This window comes from Sinocyclocheilus grahami, unplaced genomic scaffold, assembly GCF_001515645.1.
Source record: "Sinocyclocheilus grahami isolate Dianchi unplaced genomic scaffold, SAMN03320097.WGS_v1.1 scaffold2201.1, whole genome shotgun sequence".
Classification (NCBI taxonomy): domain Eukaryota; kingdom Metazoa; phylum Chordata; class Actinopteri; order Cypriniformes; family Cyprinidae; genus Sinocyclocheilus; species Sinocyclocheilus grahami.
In genome coordinates, this window is record NW_015507380.1 from 70,713 (window position 1) to 88,823 (window position 18,111).

Below are 18,111 nucleotides of genomic sequence, written 5' to 3' on the forward strand. Positions count from 1 at the left end.
GGGAAACACTGTTCTAGACCAATGCAAGGTCTGTCGCTAAAATAACACTAAACAAACGGCAAGCATACGACTGACATCTAGTGCACTCAGAAATAGAATGCATATTCAGATATCCAGTGTCTGGTTTTATTTAGATAAGCATAAATGCATTTAAAACCCTCTTATTCTGACAAACGACAACCAGTGTTCACGGTCTCAAAAATTCTGAATAACTTTCTAACTCGACTGAAAGCTGACCGTATAAACGGTGTACTCGAACAGGCAGACTTAATATGGGCTCCTTTTCACATAAACCGTGACCCTGCCATCAACCCTAGACCCGCACACATGAAAGCCATTGCGCTCGGGTGTTGTCTGCGAGTCCAGAGGCTCTGGAAATGTGCTGACATGGCTGCGGAGAGAGACTGCAGCTCGGTTTTAAAGACACCAAAGTCGCCGAATCCAAATCACAGTCTGTCCTCCAGCAGGCCCTCGACTTGGGTTAACCACACAGCACTTTTTGCATTCCATACAATAATAGAAGTCATATTTGACAAAACATCTGCACCACACCTGGAAATTGTTCGTTGGTCAAATTTCATTTGTAAATCATCTGCTCACGCTGCAAAATGTTGTCACGATTAGTTATAGACCGGGCGATTATGGACAAAAAATTATCATGGTAAGATTTTTCATATCAGTAGATATTGATAATTATCACGATAAATGTCACAACTTTATTTCTTTCAAGTTTAAAGACCGATTTCGTCTCCTGAGTGAAATGTTTAACCAGATAGTTAATTGTGGTTTTAAACAATTTTTATAAACTAAAACTTTTTAATTTTTTTTGTCAGAACGTGACAAACACTTGCCAAACATTTCACAAATCGTAGGTACAATATTCAAAACGTTTAGACTGATTTTTTTTTGTGCCGGTGTAAACACAGTTTTTTTGCTTGCATCTGACACAGATCAGAATTTTTTGCACGTGTGTAAACGCTTCACAATGCAAGCGCTGGTCGCATAATCAAGACCAATCAGCGAGTAAACGCCAGTGTTGGGGGTAATGCATTACAAGTAATCTGATTACTTTTCAAGTAACTAGTAAAGTAACACATTACTTTTTAGTTTACAAGAATCTGAGTTACTTTTTCAAATAATGCTAGATACTTTGTTTCCCCTTGTATTGAGTGACAGCTCTGCTGTTGCCATGGAGACAGAAATCAGGAGTAAGTGCCCAGCGTTGTGTGTGAACATGATCTTACTGTAGCTCTAGACTAAATATGAATGTTTACTCATCTCACTGCACACAAACAGATTCACTATTCCTCCAAAATTAATGAAAAACAGTATAATGCACATTCAGAATATGATGCCAACCTGCAATAAATGTTAAATAATACAAATATCCTGTATGTATTTAGTCCAATTTTATTAACCAATATCTTTGCTGCTTACCTTCAATGATCTAATTCAACCATAATAATAATTAGTGAAAATTACTTTAGATGCACATTTTTTTATTGCTGCATTGCAAGTGATGAACTTTCTTCTCCTGCCTGCGTCCTATTCTTCATGCAATCCAGAATGCTTGAGTGTGAATTTACATTTCCTTCAGCCTGAGGGAATGAAAGGGCTTTTACCTTTGCCAAAAAATTACTTTATATTAAAAACAAACAAGGAAGCCTAGCCCAGATGAGAAAAATGTAAGCAAAAGTACTGTAACTCATTACTTTCCATAAAAAGTAACACGATAAGTTACTTTTTTAAAGAGTAACGCAATATTGTAATGCATTATTTTTAAAAGTAACTTTCCCCAACACTGGCAACGATGGTCTCTCCGAAGCTTTGGCTGGTGTTATGTTTAGGAGATTAGAGTTTCTTTATCACATTCCCTCGTGGCTTTCGTATCCTGAGAAGCAGGACCAGATTAACGCAAGACCGTGGAAATGAAGGTATGCCAAAGCCACGCAGTCAAGGGCAGTGAAAGCCTATTAGGTTTTCAAAGGAGCGGAAGGTGCTTTAGTGTTTCTGAATCGGTCTCAATCAGAGCGATTACGAGGCCTTTGGGATTTTATGAATGCTGGCTTCGGAGTTATGCAGCTCAATCACCAACAACCTCTTACTGTCATGTGTAGCTGCATGCTTTGTGCGAACATTTACAGCACTGTAGCTGCAAGGTTGTATTTTAGTTTTTTCATTGCTTGTCATCTTAACTTGTATTCTTAATTTATATTCTAGATATGCGCAATATACCATATCAGCTATTGGCTGATATTGTATGCCAAAATCCAATTTGGTGATATATGAATAACATCATTGATATTATTGTCACCATATTGGATTATTGGATATCTATCTGTCTGTCTCTTTAAAGAAATTGGTACTTTTGTTTAGCAAGGGTGCATTAAATTGATAAAAAGTGACGGTTAAGTCATTAATAATGTTACAAAGTTTTCGTTTTCAAATAAATGCTGTTCTTTTGAACTTTTCTATTCATCTGTGAATCCTGAGAAATAAAATGTCACGGTTTCCACAAAAATATTGTGCAGCACGACTGTGTTCAACATTGATGATAATCAGAAATGTTTCTCGAGCAGCAGATCAGCATATTATACTGATTTCTGAAGATCATGTGACACTGAAGACTGGAGGAATGATGCTGAAAATACAGCTGCGCATCACAGAAATACATTACAGTTTAACAGATATTCACTTAGAAAGCAGCTGTTTGAAATCATAATAATATTTCACAATTTTTACAGTATTTGTGATCAAATAAATGCAGTCTTGGTGAGCAGAAGAGACTTTCAAAAACCTTTGTCCTCTTTGGAGCCTGAAACTTTTGGACCCCACTGACTCTTATGGTGTGTTCACACCAGACGTGAATGTAATTATTCGCGCAAGTAGATTGCATACAAAGTCGAGGCGAATTCGCACCGGGCGACGCGAAATGCGCGACTTGTTTGCCGTGAACGCACGTTATTCACCTCAATCGATTGAAAACAGCGATTGTAGTTATCTCCACCATGGTTGATCACGCTATGTTTTTATTTGCGCGAGTGACACTGAAAACATCCCGCGAGTAATCTAGAGCGAGTGACACGATGCGCATATTTGCTTCGCGTCTGGTGTGAACACACCATTATATGGACCGAGAACAGCTGAAATATTCAGCTAATGTAATATCTTGACATAACTATTCCTTTACTGAAATTCTATAGTTCCTTTGTATCCTTTTGCTGCACCTTGACGTGGACAAAAAGAGCATCTTGTAACATCTTGTCTTTTCCATGGGTCACGTGTTGGATGGGTTTGTTCGTGTATCAAATGACCAAATGAAAATCTTCCTGTCGTGAAGAAACCCATTACAGAGATGCTTAACTTTACAGCCAGATTTCATTGGGCCAGCTCAGAACAAGGGCATTTTTCTCCCACTTACCCATTAATCTCCACATATTTTCAAGGAATGAGGAAGACAGTCCCAGCTGTGTGTAGTAAATCTGAGGAGATCTGGACAGAATGGGGATGGAAATAAGAAAAACTTCCTTTTCTGAACCCGTGACTATCACATGAGCTGGTCAGCCCAGCCATCATGGTTTATTTTACAGGTCTGGGTTTAGGGATACAACCCAATTAAAACAAAAGAGTAGTTTTCTTCATCTGTCCATTGCATTCATCATTTGCCGTTCTTCAGACTGAATGTGACGGCATGTTGCACAAGGAATGCAGAAAGCAGTTTCCATATTCCTGCATGGGTTCATGTTTTCCAGCAGAGCACACATCTGTTAAAATGAGCAACACGGATGCTTTAGCAGATCCACCTTGCTTTCACTTTGGCTTATGCTCAAGATGTTCTGCTGATCTTGCAGTAGATTGGAGGATGTGCTGGAATTGCTCTTCACTCATTTTGTCTATGGGCCTGTCCTTGGCCAACATCTGATAGTGTCCGCCTCCAGAGACGTGTCCTCTGCTCTGAGAATGGAGCAGTTGTGAATAACTCAGGACATCACATCACGCTGGGATTGCGGATCCCCTCTCGCAGGGACGCTCCACAGCTCAGCCGTCTCTTCCGCTAAATCTTCCCCTGTGCTTCCCTTGGCGGCTGCTGTGTTTCTAAACGAAGCGCTGAGCCGTGTGTCTCAGGCGCGTTTGAGACTTCGCCCCCCATGAAGCTGTGGTTTACAGTGAATTTATAACAGCTATGGGGGTTTTAGGCTTTCCGCTTCTTGGGGCTTATTGCTTTAGTCTAGTCTCTTTAATCGGCCGCCAAGTCTTTTGTCAAATTTGTCAGATTATCATAAATTAAGAATTTAAAATTTTGTTTGGAATTGCTTTATTACAGTTCAATTTAATTAAAATACCTTATGTAAGTATTTAATCAAAAATAATATTTTCGGCAATTCGGCGTTGATTCAATTCAAGAAACAACAACGTCAAACTCAGAACTTTTATTAATAAAACGTATCAAATGACCAAATGAAAATCTTCCTGTCGTGAAGAAACCCATTACAGAGATGCTTAACTTTACAGCCAGATTTCATTGGGCCTGCTCAGAACAAGGGCATTTTTCTCCCACTTACCCATTAATCTCCACATTTTTTCAAGGAATGAGGAAGGCAGTCCCAGCTGTGTGTAGTAAATCTGAGGAGATCTGGACAGAATGGGGATGGAAATAAGAAAAACTTCCTTTTCTGAACCCGTGACTATCACATGAGCTGGTCAGCCCAGCCATCATGGTTTATTTTACAGGTCTGGGTTTAGGGATACAACCCAATTAAAACAAAAGAGTAGTTTTCTTCATCTGTCCATTGCATTCATCATTTGCCGTTCTTCAGACTGAATGTGACGGCATGTTGCACAAGGAATGCAGAAAGCAGTTTCCATATTCCTGCATGGGTTCATGTTTTCCAGCAGAGCACACATCTGTTAAAATGAGCAACACGGATGCTTTAGCAGATCCACCTTGCTTTCACTTTGGCTTATGCTCAAGATGTTCTGCTGATCTTGCAGTAGATTGGAGGATGTGCTGGAATTGCTCTTCACTCATTTTGTCTATGGGCCTGTCCTTGGCCAACATCTGATAGTGTCTGCCTCCAGAGACGTGTCCTCTGCTCTGAGAATGGAGCAGTTGTGAATAACTCAGGACATCACATCACGCTGGGATTGCGGATCCCCTCTCGCAGGGACGCTCCACAGCTCAGCCGTCTCTTCCGCTAAATCTTCCCCTGTGCTTCTCTTGGCGGCTGCTGTGTTTCTAAACGAAGCGCTGAGCCGTGTGTCTCAGGCGCGTTTGAGACTTCGCCCCCTATGAAGCTGTGGTTTACAGTGAATTTATAACAGCTATGGGGGTTTTAGGCTTTCCGCTTCTTGGGGCTTATTGCTTTAGTCTAGTCTCTTTAATCGGCCGCCAAGTCTTTTGTCAAATTTGTCAGATTATCATAAATTAAGAATTTAAAATTTAGTTTGGAATTGCTTTATTACAGTTCAATTTAATTAAAATACCTTATGTAAGTATTTAATCAAAAATAATATTTTCGGCAATTCGGCGTTGATTTAATTCAAGAAACAACAACGTCAAACTCAGAACTTTTATTAATAAAACAAATAAAAATACACCATATATGCCTAATAAAATAACAAATTACTTGGGCTACACAAAGTTTAAATAGGTATATAAAACTGAAAATCAGCAAACACTGTGAAACCAAATAAATAAGAAACAAATTGTTTATTAGCAAAACGAATAAGAAAGCTTGGAGGCACGGCATATACACCTTGATGTAAAGTAAAATAAAATAAAGTAAACAAAGTTTAAATAAAGTAATCAACAAACACTGTGGAACCAAATAAATAAGAAACGAATGTTTAAGAAAACTTCCAGTCAATAGGCTTTTCAAAATCTCAGATATTGCCAAACGTATTGCGTTTCCTTTCTAAACAATCTTCTTCCATCGTCTTGTCTTTCTCAGCTCCCTCGTGTCAGTCAGCTCGACTCGCTCTCCTCACGTGATTAATAAAATCTGTCGTTCGCGCACGGTTCGGCACGCTGCATTGAGCTTTTAGTTTTTAAAAGTGTCTGTCCTCTAACTGAACTAGGCTAAATTATTTTTGTTACTATAAATAAATCAAAATGACGGTGGGGGGCGGTGCCGCGGTAGGCAAACGACGTAACCGGTGTTGCGGCTTAACACCGGTATAACCGAAAACACCGTCTCTCGCAGCAAGCCTAGTTCGCAGCTCAGCGGGACGGTGCCGTTTCAGTACACCGCTTTCTCAAGAATCCTCTCAGGCCACGTCTGTCCTCGTCTGCAAGCATGTATTCCAGTTTTCTCTCCTCATGTGCCCTGCGTCTTCAAGTTCAGCACTAAAAGTGGGACACAGAGGGTCAGCTTGGGCTTCGGGATGATTTCATCCTGCAAATTTGCCACCGGGACAAAAGCACTTTCAGCCGCGGTGACACACAGCAGCCTTTCACGTCCCTCAAACCCTCACGCTCCAGTCTTTCTCTCAGTCCAGTGGAAAGGGTTGTTTTGTGTGTGTTTGTGACCCGCGCTCTTCAGTGGGATGCGAGGAAACGTGAGCCCTGCTACTACAGCAGATCTGAAGCAGATCGGTGGAGTAAAAACACCTGCATGCTTCATTTTATGATCAGTTTCTCAGTTTCTTGCCCTTAAATGTCACTGGTTAGTAGTTTTACACGTAGAAGAGATAAGTCGGTGGTTCTTGATCCAGTTAAAGCCATCCTGTGAATTTAATTAGGCTCTGTGAGACCACCATTAAATTACGGCTGGGGGATGTGGCCAAAAATATTATCACAATATTTCCCCCCTTATATGAAATGATGTAAATATATATCACAATATTAATTTAGCATTGAATGGTTAAGGAAATGCTTTCCATTTGTTTGTTAGACCTTGAGAACGATTGTAAATTTAACTTTTTTTGTTCACAATTAAACTCCACCTAAAAAGATCCCTTTAGTTTAGGGCTCTATGAAATCCATTTTATTTTCCCCTGAATTATGTTTGTTTGTTTGATTTATTGATTGATTCTGGATTTAATGAGTTTGAACTGATTTCAAATTTAATACTAAAATAGGAAATTAATCATGCTTTTAAAATGTAATCAAATTAAAAATAATTTACAACAAAACATTATTTATTTATTATTTTTTTATTTTTTCAAATAAAATGCATGCTGTATGATAGGGCTGGGCGATATGGCCAAAATTGATATCATGATATATTTCTTAATTTTAGTCGATACGATATAATTCCGTAGGCTGATTATTCTTATAGATTGAAACAAATGTGCTTCAGCCAGAAAAAAAGGGTATGAAAAGTGCTCCGAGTCACTGCAGAAAACAAAAAAAATTGAACAACAACAAAAATTGGAAATGTTGCTGGAGACGGGCTTATTGTAAATGCAAACTGATTCTCTGCCAGCAGGAGGCGCTTTTAGAGTGATAAGTTGCTGGAGACGGGCTTATTGAAAATGCAAACTGCTTGTCTGCCAGCAGGAGGCGCTGTGAGAGCGGTAGAACTAGCGGTTTCCCCGGTAACGGCTGTAATCACAGCAGCTCCGCTCATGAACACTTCTTTATCAGATCAAATGAAAATGCCATCGAAACTTTTCTGAAGACAGTCGGTTCCCTTCAGAGATACATTCATATAAAACACCCACGCCGTGTTATGATTTTGAAACGTGCAGTGCTCATGTTTATTCAACGAAGTCAAACGCCACAAATACATCAATGTATGGGAAACTGGTAATGTATATCGGAAATGTGTTTAAAAATCATATCACCGTTACTGAAAAAAATTATATCGCGATACATATTGATATTGAATTATTGTCCAGCCCTACTGTATGATATTCATTCTATTCTATTATATTGTATTATTTTTTGTTTAATAATAATAATGATTATTATCATCATCATCATCATCATTATTAGTATTATTATTATTTCTTTGAAAAGTATATTTTAGTATACATTGGTAACATATTTTAGTTACAATTTCTTCACGTTGAACCAAACTTTTATTTTGGTGGTTTGTGGTGAAGGTTTATGAGTTTCATTGTGTGTTTGACTTAGATTTGTTATTTCTTAATTTTATGTAAACTCTGTAAATCTGCTGGAGTGACTCGGAGCAGCTCTGGAGATGAAGTTCATGTCCTCATTTATTGAGACGAGCATCACATGTGTTACTACATCACTCACTCATTCACACAGAGACACACAGGAGATTTATTGCAGATTGATGTCTGCTGTGTGATCAGCTTAGATTAATCAAAATGTCCAGATAAATCTTCTAAGTGCTAACAAGCGTTCTTCCTCTGGTTTTCTCTCCCCGTCAGAGGTAAGTTTGCAGTGGTGAGGAAGTGTGTGGAGAAGAGCACAGGGAAAACATATGCAGCGAAGTACATGAGGAAGAGGAGGAAGGGCCAGGATTGCAGAACGGAGATCCTTCACGAGATCGGCGTGCTGGAGCTGGCAGCGGCCTGTCCACGAGTCGTCAATCTCCACCAGGTCTACGAGACGGCCAGCGAGATGGTGCTGCTCCTGGAATAGTGAGTAACTAATCAATATCGATTCTTAAAGTGCCCCTATTATGGGTTATGAAAAGTTCATATTTTGGTTTTGGGAGTCCCCAATAACAGGTCGACATGCATGCAAGGTCAAAAAACACTTTCATTGTCATATGCATTTATTTTTACCTTACTTGCTCAACGACTTCCAAACGATTCGCTCAACGATTCGTTTTTCCAAACCCCTCCTTTGCGTGATGCTAATCTGCGGTGATTGGTCCGATTGGATCATGCCTGTGATGCCTGATAAAGCGGCGTTTGTGAGCGCAGTGCTGCTTTGTGTTCAGCGTTACCGGGAAAACTATAGCTATTTTTACCTCTCCAAAAGAGGCACCTAGTGGCAATAGTTCCGGTGCTTGATTCTGATTGGCTGAGCCGCGTTTGAAGCGTAATAACACCCCTTAGCTGTTATAAATTCACTGTAAACCATGGCTTCTTGGGGCTTATTGATTTAATTTGCATTTTCATTCAGACCAACGCGAAAAGACCAACTAGTGGGCGGGCAATATGCTAATGTTTCATGTTGACGTAAAACGGCTTGGGATTCATTTAAAAAAAAGACTTGTTTCAATGATTCAGAGTCGACTCTTTCTTTTGAGAGACAATAACTTTATACACGGTGCACTTTCTGATCTAAAACTTTGCAGGATGTTTTCATTCACTTAGAGCTGTGTTACACACTGCATGAAAGGTCATTTTCAAAAATCCATAATAGGGTCTGAAAGACAATAGAGTCATTATTCGGATCAATTCAGTTCAGTGTTGGTTCTGGTCAGAATGGGCTGCACGATGAATCATATTTTAATCATGATCACGATTTCTGCTTCCCTTGATTTATTAAGCGTAATCATCTGCGATATTTGCCCGCTGGTTATTAATCCTGAATGCACTTCATTGTAATTTGGCATTTGCGTTATCTTGCATTGGTAACAAGCAGCATTCATGGTGGCGGTTGCCAGATTTCAAGAGTTTCAATCCCCCAATTAGAACTTTTCTTTTAAATCAATTTTTTCTGTCCAGTTGTTTACTTAATCTTCCCAACCTGACTAAATAATATTCGTGGTGTCTCACATCAAATAATCATAAGAAACTTAGTGTTTTAATTTTGATAAGAAACAAAGTCTGCTTTCAAATGATCAGTTTTATCATGAAATCCAAACAATGTATTTAATGTGGCATGACAGATTGCTGTATTTGCCTCCGTTCAAACACCGATGTTGATATCAAAAGTCATTGGTCATCGAGTCTGTTAGGATCTCATTCAGTCTGTGCATTAGTGATTTTGCAAGCTTGTGAGTATAAACTGTGCCGTGCCTTACTCCGTAATCAATGGCCAGGATCACGTCAGGCTGTTAAATATTGAGGTGGAATCCCATCCTATCCAATTAAGAAAGTACATCGAGACTGAGCTCAGACCGCAGACCCGAGGATCAGCAGAGGTAAACGAGCAGGACTCTGAAACAAGAGACGAACACGAGTACACGGAGAGAAAACAAGAGCGAGTGAAAACCAAAGAGCACTAATCCACCTATAAACCCCCCAGAGCGAAACTGAGCACGCCTCAGTAAGCACTCGCTATTCCAGCAACGTTCAGCATCCACACACACACACACACACACACACACACACACACACAGAGTTATTGTGGTAATGCACGCATGTGCACTGGCATATTGGGTTTCCCTTGCAGCCAAATGCTGACATCAACAGTGAACTTTGGGCTGCGGGACTAGGGGTGGAACTGTTTGCATAAAAAAATCGAACCCTACGGTTCTCCACACACAGTTTGGCACGCGCTAGGACCGCGGTTCAACTTAAATCTGACAACGCATCTGTAATATGGTTTGCTATAAATAACACGTAAAACAAACAGGGTTCGGCTAATATAGGAGAAACAGAAATATATGTTTCTGTTGATGGATGCGCATTCTGGCTTCCCAATACATTACAACAACAGTGATGAGAAAGAAAAAAAAACGTGGACAACCCATTCACTCTTGTTCAATGCGAATATGAGCATTTACGTTGATATGTGTTTAAGCTAAACTCGTTTAAGCTTTGCCAGTTTAAACGTTTAAGAGCCAGAAAACACGAGCTCACACGCACAGTGAGAAGATTCGTGTGTGCACACATCCAAAGCTCGCAAACCCGCGCCTCCGAACGCACACAAATATTAAGCTCTCTGAAGTATTGTGTTTAAATGGACAAATTCACACAAAAATTGTTAAAATGCTCATCTTTGTAATATAGCAGACATAGCCGGCTGAACGTACTGCATCAGTTTCTTAATATTAATCAAACAGCAACAACAAAGAAATCACTCACTGCTCTTGATTGAATAGCTTTTGTAACTTTAATAAAGATTAATCTTTAATTTATACAGTCAAATATGCAATGCTGTTTTGCATTTCATTACTTTATTCAATTTCTGAAAACTAATGTTAGACCTACCTAAAAAAAAAACTGAAAATCACTGTTTATTTTATTTGTATCTTTACTCTATTGTATTTATTTGTGCTGTTGCTTGTAGTTAGATTATTCTTATTTTCTTTATACTTATTTGACAGTATAGTTTTTGCGGGATTTATTTTCTACAATAATATTCTAATTGTTGTTTTAATGATGTGCAAGCTGACATAATCAAGTATGTCACTTGCAACAAACAAACAAAAACACATCTTTAAAATCCAAAGGCATTTACTGCTTGATGAAGCCTGTTAGAATATAAATAGAATGCCTTTTATAATTCAAGTTATGAAAACAAAAATATTGCTGTATGGGTTTTTGTTTCTTATTAGATATGATATAGTTAAGTAATATCACACAAGGCAAGAGGGCTGTTTTCCTGAAAATTAGCACGAGTGTGATCACGAATGTCATATTTACTTATACAACCGTTCAAACAATATGAAGTTAATATTGATGGAGTTACATTTTAGACAGGATATTGCCTTTTTCTGTTTTGCCAACAAAAAGAGATCCAAACAAAGCCGGAGAAAAACATTTGTGCATCTCCGAGAAACACAGCGATGTTCCATTCCTAAATTAATCTGTTTCTGAACGAATCATTCGAGTCAATGATGATTCAGACGTTAGGGTGAGTTGTTTGATGAATGATTCAATGATTCACTCAGTCTCCTCATTAAGAGACTTGCCACCACCCATTTATTTATCCATGACAGAATACATGAAAGGTGTTTTGGCTCTGTTGTTAATTTCCATAATTCTACATAATTTAGAGGGTTTTTTTCCATAAGAAACATTGGCATGTACCTGAAGTATTTTGAAATGAATCCATATTGAATCAAATTCAATCTAGAAATTGTAAATACCAGCCCTCCCTGTAACAAACATGTAGTTTGTCAATATCAATATATATATATTGCTAATGTAATATTAAAATTATACAGCAGTTCTGCAACACTGTGCTGTTCCGTTCCGTGAATTAATCTGTTTTTGAACAAATCATTTGAGTCAATGATTCAGTTATATATATATATATATATATATATACACACACTACCGGTCTAAAGTGTGGGATCAGTAAGACTTGTAATGTGTTTTAAAGAAGTCTCTTCTGCTCATCAAGGCTGCATTTATTTGATCAAAAATACAGAAAAAAACTGTAATCTTGCAAAATGTTATTACAATATAAAATAATGGTTTCTATTTTAATATCCTTTAAACTGTAATGTATTTCTGTGATGCAGCGCTGAATTTCCATCATCATTACTCCAGTATAAAGCGTCACATGATCTTCAGAAATCAGTATAATATGCTGATTAATTATTAGAATTATCACAAAAGTTAAAAAAGAACAGCATTTATTCAAAATATAAATCTTTGCTATCACTTCTAACAATTTAACACATCCTTGCTGACACACACACTACCGGTCTAAAGTGTGGGATCAGTAAGTAATGTGTTTTAAAGAAGTCTCCTATGCTCATCAAGGCTGCATTTATTTGATCAAAAATACAGAAAAAAACTGTAATCTTGCAAAATGTTATTACAATATAAAATAATGGTTTCTATTTTAATATCCTTGATCTTCAGAAATCAGTATAATATGCTGATTAATTATTAGAATTATCACAAAAGTTAAAAAAGAACAGCATTTATTCAAAATATAAATCTTTGCTATCACTTCTAACAATTTAACACATCCTTGCTGAATAAAAGTTAATTTCTTTCAAAAAAAAAAAGGAATAAAAATTCTGACCCCAGACTTTTGATCAATAGTGTATATTGTTAGAAAAGATTTCTATTTTAAGTAAATGCTCTTCTTTTTAACTTTTTATTAATCAAAGAATCCTGAAAAAAAAGCATCACAGGTTCCAAAAAAACATGAAGCAGCAACAGTTTCCAGCTCTGATAATAAATCAGCATATTATACTGATTTCTGAAGATCATGTGACACTGAAGACTGGAGGAATGATGCTGAAAATACAGCTGCGCATCACAGAAATACATTAGATTTTAATGTATATTAAAATAGAAAAACATCATAATAATGTTTCACAATATTACATTTTTTTCCTGTATATTTGATCAAATAAATGCAGCCTTGATGAGCTGAAGAAAACATTAAACATCGTTCTGATCCCAAACAGCTGCTTCCTTCATTTCTAAATGAATCAGCTATTTTGAATGAATCGTTTGATGAATAATTTAATGAATCTCTCAATAATCACTCATTAATGGACTTGCCATTACCTATTGGCGGTTTTAGTGTCATATTTATTTATCCATGATGGGCCTAAACCAGTGAAGGTACAAGCACAAAAACTAAATATTGTTTAATTATTATCAAAAAAATCACAAAAAATTGAGACTTTTTTTTGTTGTCAATATCACACAGCCCTACTCAATATCTGATGTGTGTGCTCCAATTCAGCCAGTGTTTTCATCCCATTGCTGGTCATATGAAGCATATTTGATGCTCTAGAAAGGTCACACTGACAGTTGATTTCATTCGGCATGAAGTGGGTCACGCATTTCTGGCTTCCACTCAACCATGTCCTCTTCCAGACAATGAGCGCCGATGGGATTCAACTCCGTCTCGACGGACATTGTGTTTTGATCTGGAGTTTGATGGATACATCGACTAATATAATTTGGAGCAGATGATCTGCGTTATTTCATTATGGCTCTGCGCTCGTATCTTTCAAAAGATCAAGTAACAACTAATTCTTGTTTTTTTTTTGTCAAAGTGCATTGAATCCCTACAAGTATGTCAAAGCATTTGCACTTTGGCATTGGGATATAATGCAAATCCTGTTGTGGAAGAGCAATAGAGAAGCCATGAAAGAATGGACTGTGATGAGGAAGAGTTGATTGTCTCGCGGCGTGCGTGACCGTATCGACGGGTTCGTTGGTCAACACCAATCCCATTTACTCCCGCGACTCCCTGCAGGCCGATCTATATCAATCGACTGGGTTTGGACGAGCAGCGAGGTCACTCTCGGTTCCTCTCACCCACCAGCTGGACTGAGTTCAGATCGCTCCTCATCTGCCCACACGGCTGTCCTTCACCAGCAGCTGTCTCCAAACATGCAAGCCAGAGCCTGAATGAAAGAAAAGGGGAATTTCCAGAATGCATTAAATCAATTGGAGTTTTCTGCCACTTTGGCCAACATTGTTCAGAATTTATTGCATGCATAACTATGTTTTACAGCTTGTGCATGGACTTTATAAATCAAGACCGGTGTCTTTAGTGTCATAAGTCATGCACACTTCAAAAGTCCAAATTCTATTTCAGTTTTGACCCAAATGCTCCCACTGAGTAATGAACTAAACCGCAGTGTTACTGATTACACCACACGTTTACAATATGTTTGTTGTTTCTGTAGCGCTTATGTTTATCTTTAGTGGTCGATCTTTACATCTTTCCCTGTCTTTGAATAAATGAATGCTTGTAAATGGTGGATTCATTATTATTCTTAATAAAAAAACACAATAATGAAATAGTACAGTGGTACTCTTGTTTATGTTGAACATTAGAAGTTTTATTAGCAACAATATGACAAGTGATACCACGCAGCAAAAATATATTTACCTGGGCCAGCAATTAAGAATTAGTTCTTATAACTTAATTCTCGCTTTATTAAATTGTGGTCCTTGATTTTCATTTAAATAAGGGAATGAATTGGTACATGGCCATCATTTAATAAAGCAAAGCAACTCATTTTTAATTCATAACCACAATTTTCTTTAAAAATGAATGAGCTATGAGTGAAGTTGTGGGAACATTTTTTATTTTTTTTTATTTCATGGCAACAATATATATTTTTCATGCATGTTGTGTAGGGATTCATATTTGCAGATGTTGTAACACAAATAAACCTAAATAAGATTGTTGGATTTTCCCCTTATTTTAAAACAAAATCGTAGTTTGTGGTTCATTATTATTTTTAATGAAAAACACAACAGCAATAAAAATAAACAAAGACAAATGCACGTATATTAAACATAGAAATATTGGCAGGTAGGCGTGTTTGCTTTTTGCCTTGACACCAAATCCATCATCTCTCCTTATTATCATGTGATATGAGAAGTCTGACTTGCGAATCTTATTTCTATAAAAAAAAAAATGAAGTAAGATAATCAGTGTTATCCGTTCATCCCTTTACAGTGTTTGTGCTGGGGTGGTTTTCAGCTATTATGACTGATAAAAAAGTTTTTGTGCTTGTTTAAAGTAGTTGCATGTATGTCAGGCCATCTGCAATAGTTTGTTGTTTTGTCTCATCACTTTACACATACACTAGTTTTTTCTTGACACTGCTTTAATTAGGCTAATCTGCATGTATACGCATAAGTGCACCGGTGCTAATGCTGTCACATGTTCAAGCTCGATACAAACCCATCCCACTAACAGCAAGACTCGATATCATTTGTGATGCACGCTAGGTCATGCACGCTGTGCACAGCCTAAATCTGCAGTGGATTAGTCAAATTGCTTCTAAATAAATAAATATAAATAACTGGAGCATTTGGTCTCTGCAGAGTGAACATAACTGTGTCAGACTGGCAGCTCGGCTGAGACGCACACATTTGATTTGTTATATAGAGTGACCAGCCTTTAGAAATTGCAAGGTGGGCGTGACCGAATGGGATCATGTTTAAAACCACACCAGGTTTTATCAGCAAGTAACTGATGAAATAATAACATACACGGCCCTGTTTTAGACGGCGGTTGTCAGTGAGCTGCTGATTGCCTTCATATGGTGCATTAAAACTGCTCTGACCGCATCTTGCCAAGACCCTGGGGGGTCGGAGGGGCCATTAGGCAGATAATAGATTACACCGGCAGATTAGCATCCTAAAACAAGTGGATTAGTCAAATTGCTTCTAAATAAATAAATATAAATAACTGGAGCATTTGGTCTCTGCAGAGTGAACATAACTGTGTCAGACTGGCAGCTCGGCTGAGACCGCACACATTTGATTTGTTATCAAATCAGCCTTTAGAAATTGCAAGGTGGGCGTGACCGAATGGGATCATGTTTAAAACCACACCAGGTTTTATCAGCAAGTAACTGATGAAATAATAACATACACGGCCCTGTTTTAGACGGCGGTTGTCAGTGAGCTGCTGATTGCCTTCATATGGTGCATTAAAACTGCTCTGACCGCATCTTGCCAAGACCCTGGGGGGTCGGAGGGGCCATTAGGCAGATAATAGATTACACCGGCAGATTAGCATCCTAAAACAAGACCAAGAACCTGCTGCTCAAGCAAATGTTCAACTGTGACCCCAATAACCAGCATAAGCATTTCTGTCCAGATGAGTTCACCTGGGGTCTATAAACCTGTCCAGATAGGCCACGTAAGGTCATCACGAGTGAGAATAAATGCATACAGACTTTTAGTACGCGTGCAAACTAGCTAGTCAGACTTGGTCTACAAAATCGATTGCATTAACAAGCTAGTAAGCCAACAACGTAGAACCTTTTAGACGCCATAGCCCCCATTATCAAAGACAATATTTTATTTTAAATTAATTTATTTTATTTTAAATTAATTTATTTATGAAAACTAGGAATGGTAATATAATAAAATAATTATAAATATTTCAAATAATAAAATTTTAAATAACTGATTGTTCATTGTTCAATTTATTTTTACCCTACAAATAGCAATTGCTACCAGTATAATAATTTTGATCATTAAAAGATAATTATTTTACATCATTTATTATTTTATTCAACAAGTATGCATTGATAAAAAAAGTGACCGTAACGACATTTATAATGTTACGAAATATTTCTTTTTTTAAAGCAGTTCTGAGCTGCGTTTCCCAAAAGCATCTTAAGCCTAAGTTGAGCATTGCTCCATTGGTTTCAATGTGTCTACGATGTGCTTAAGCTTACGATGCTTTTGGGAAACACAGCCCTGTTCTTTTGAACTTTCTGTTCATCCCAAAAAAATCCTGGAATAAAAGTGTATCGTAATGTATCAAAAATATGAAGCAGCACTGTTTAAAAAAAAAAAAAAAAAAAGCAGAAATCTTTCTTGAAAATTCAGCATTTAAAATAGAAAACTAATTGTACTTTAAATTGTAATACTTCAAAAATAGAGTAAAACAGTAATATTGTGATCAAATAAACTTACAAAAATATTTTTAAAAAATACTGACCCCAAACTTTTGAATGGTTGTGCAACTATACTGTAAAAAATATTTTAAGTTGTAAATAACAGACTATTAAAGTACAGTTTACAAGAAAATACAAGTCTTTCTACTTGAAAATGTTAAATTTAATTCGATATGTTACCCGCTGTTCCTTTGTACTTATCTACAGGCAATTTCTGAGTTGAATCTCTGAAAGTTGTTTATAAATGTAATTATTTATTTTTAAGTGTAGAAATATTCAAAATCATTTGAAGTCATATTGCAGGAAATTTGCGGAGGTCCCCTTAGAAGGATTATATTCTTTTTGGGTCCTGAATTAGTGTTTAATCTCTCTTTAATTGCTGCCACGCCTTTTCTCATCTTAAACCTCTGTTGAGATTGAAATTGTTGAGCTCTTATTAGAGGCAAGATCAAAAACATGAAACAAAAGCAGAAGCGTCTCTGAGTAAAGTGCCTCAAATTAGCCTTTTTCCCTGTCCTCACTATCTGCCGTGATAATAGAGCTCGTTTAAGTGCTCTTTCTGTAGTGGGGAAGTAGAGCGTAATGCATCTCTCTCTCACTGATCTAGCATGTGACATGTTGTAATCGACAGCTCTTTCCATCTTCCCCCGGGTGAGGGATATTTCAGGGCACTGGGACGGTTTGAAGGAGGGGTTGTGGTTTTGGATGGGGGTCTGGCTGGAATGATAGAGGACTTATTCATGTTTTTTCTCCAGCTGGGAGTTCATTATGTCAGCACTGTCAGCATGTGAGGGAGGGATTGTCTGTGGGTTTAATCTCCAGTAATAAAGTACTATTTTAGTTTTTGTTCAGTATCCATTTTAAAACAATCGGTTAATTAATCGGTATCGGCCAGTGTGGTCCAACCTAGCTATCGGTATCGGCAAAATCCACTATCGGTCGA

The 18,111-nt window shown here is 37.6% G+C and overlaps 1 protein-coding gene across 1 annotated transcript in view; it reads left to right on the forward strand.

Annotated features, from left to right (window-relative positions):
• The first annotated feature begins 8,307 nt into the window (after nucleotides 1-8,307).
• The window catches only part of stk17a (serine/threonine kinase 17a), a 28,135-nt gene continuing 18,331 nt past the window's right edge, over nucleotides 8,308-18,111 (forward strand). Inside the window, exon 1 of the mRNA XM_016260809.1 lies at nucleotides 8,308-8,556. Within this exon, the coding sequence (XP_016116295.1) occupies nucleotides 8,411-8,556 (146 nt within the window). The 5' untranslated portion in view covers nucleotides 8,308-8,410. The remainder of the gene's footprint in view (nucleotides 8,557-18,111) is intronic.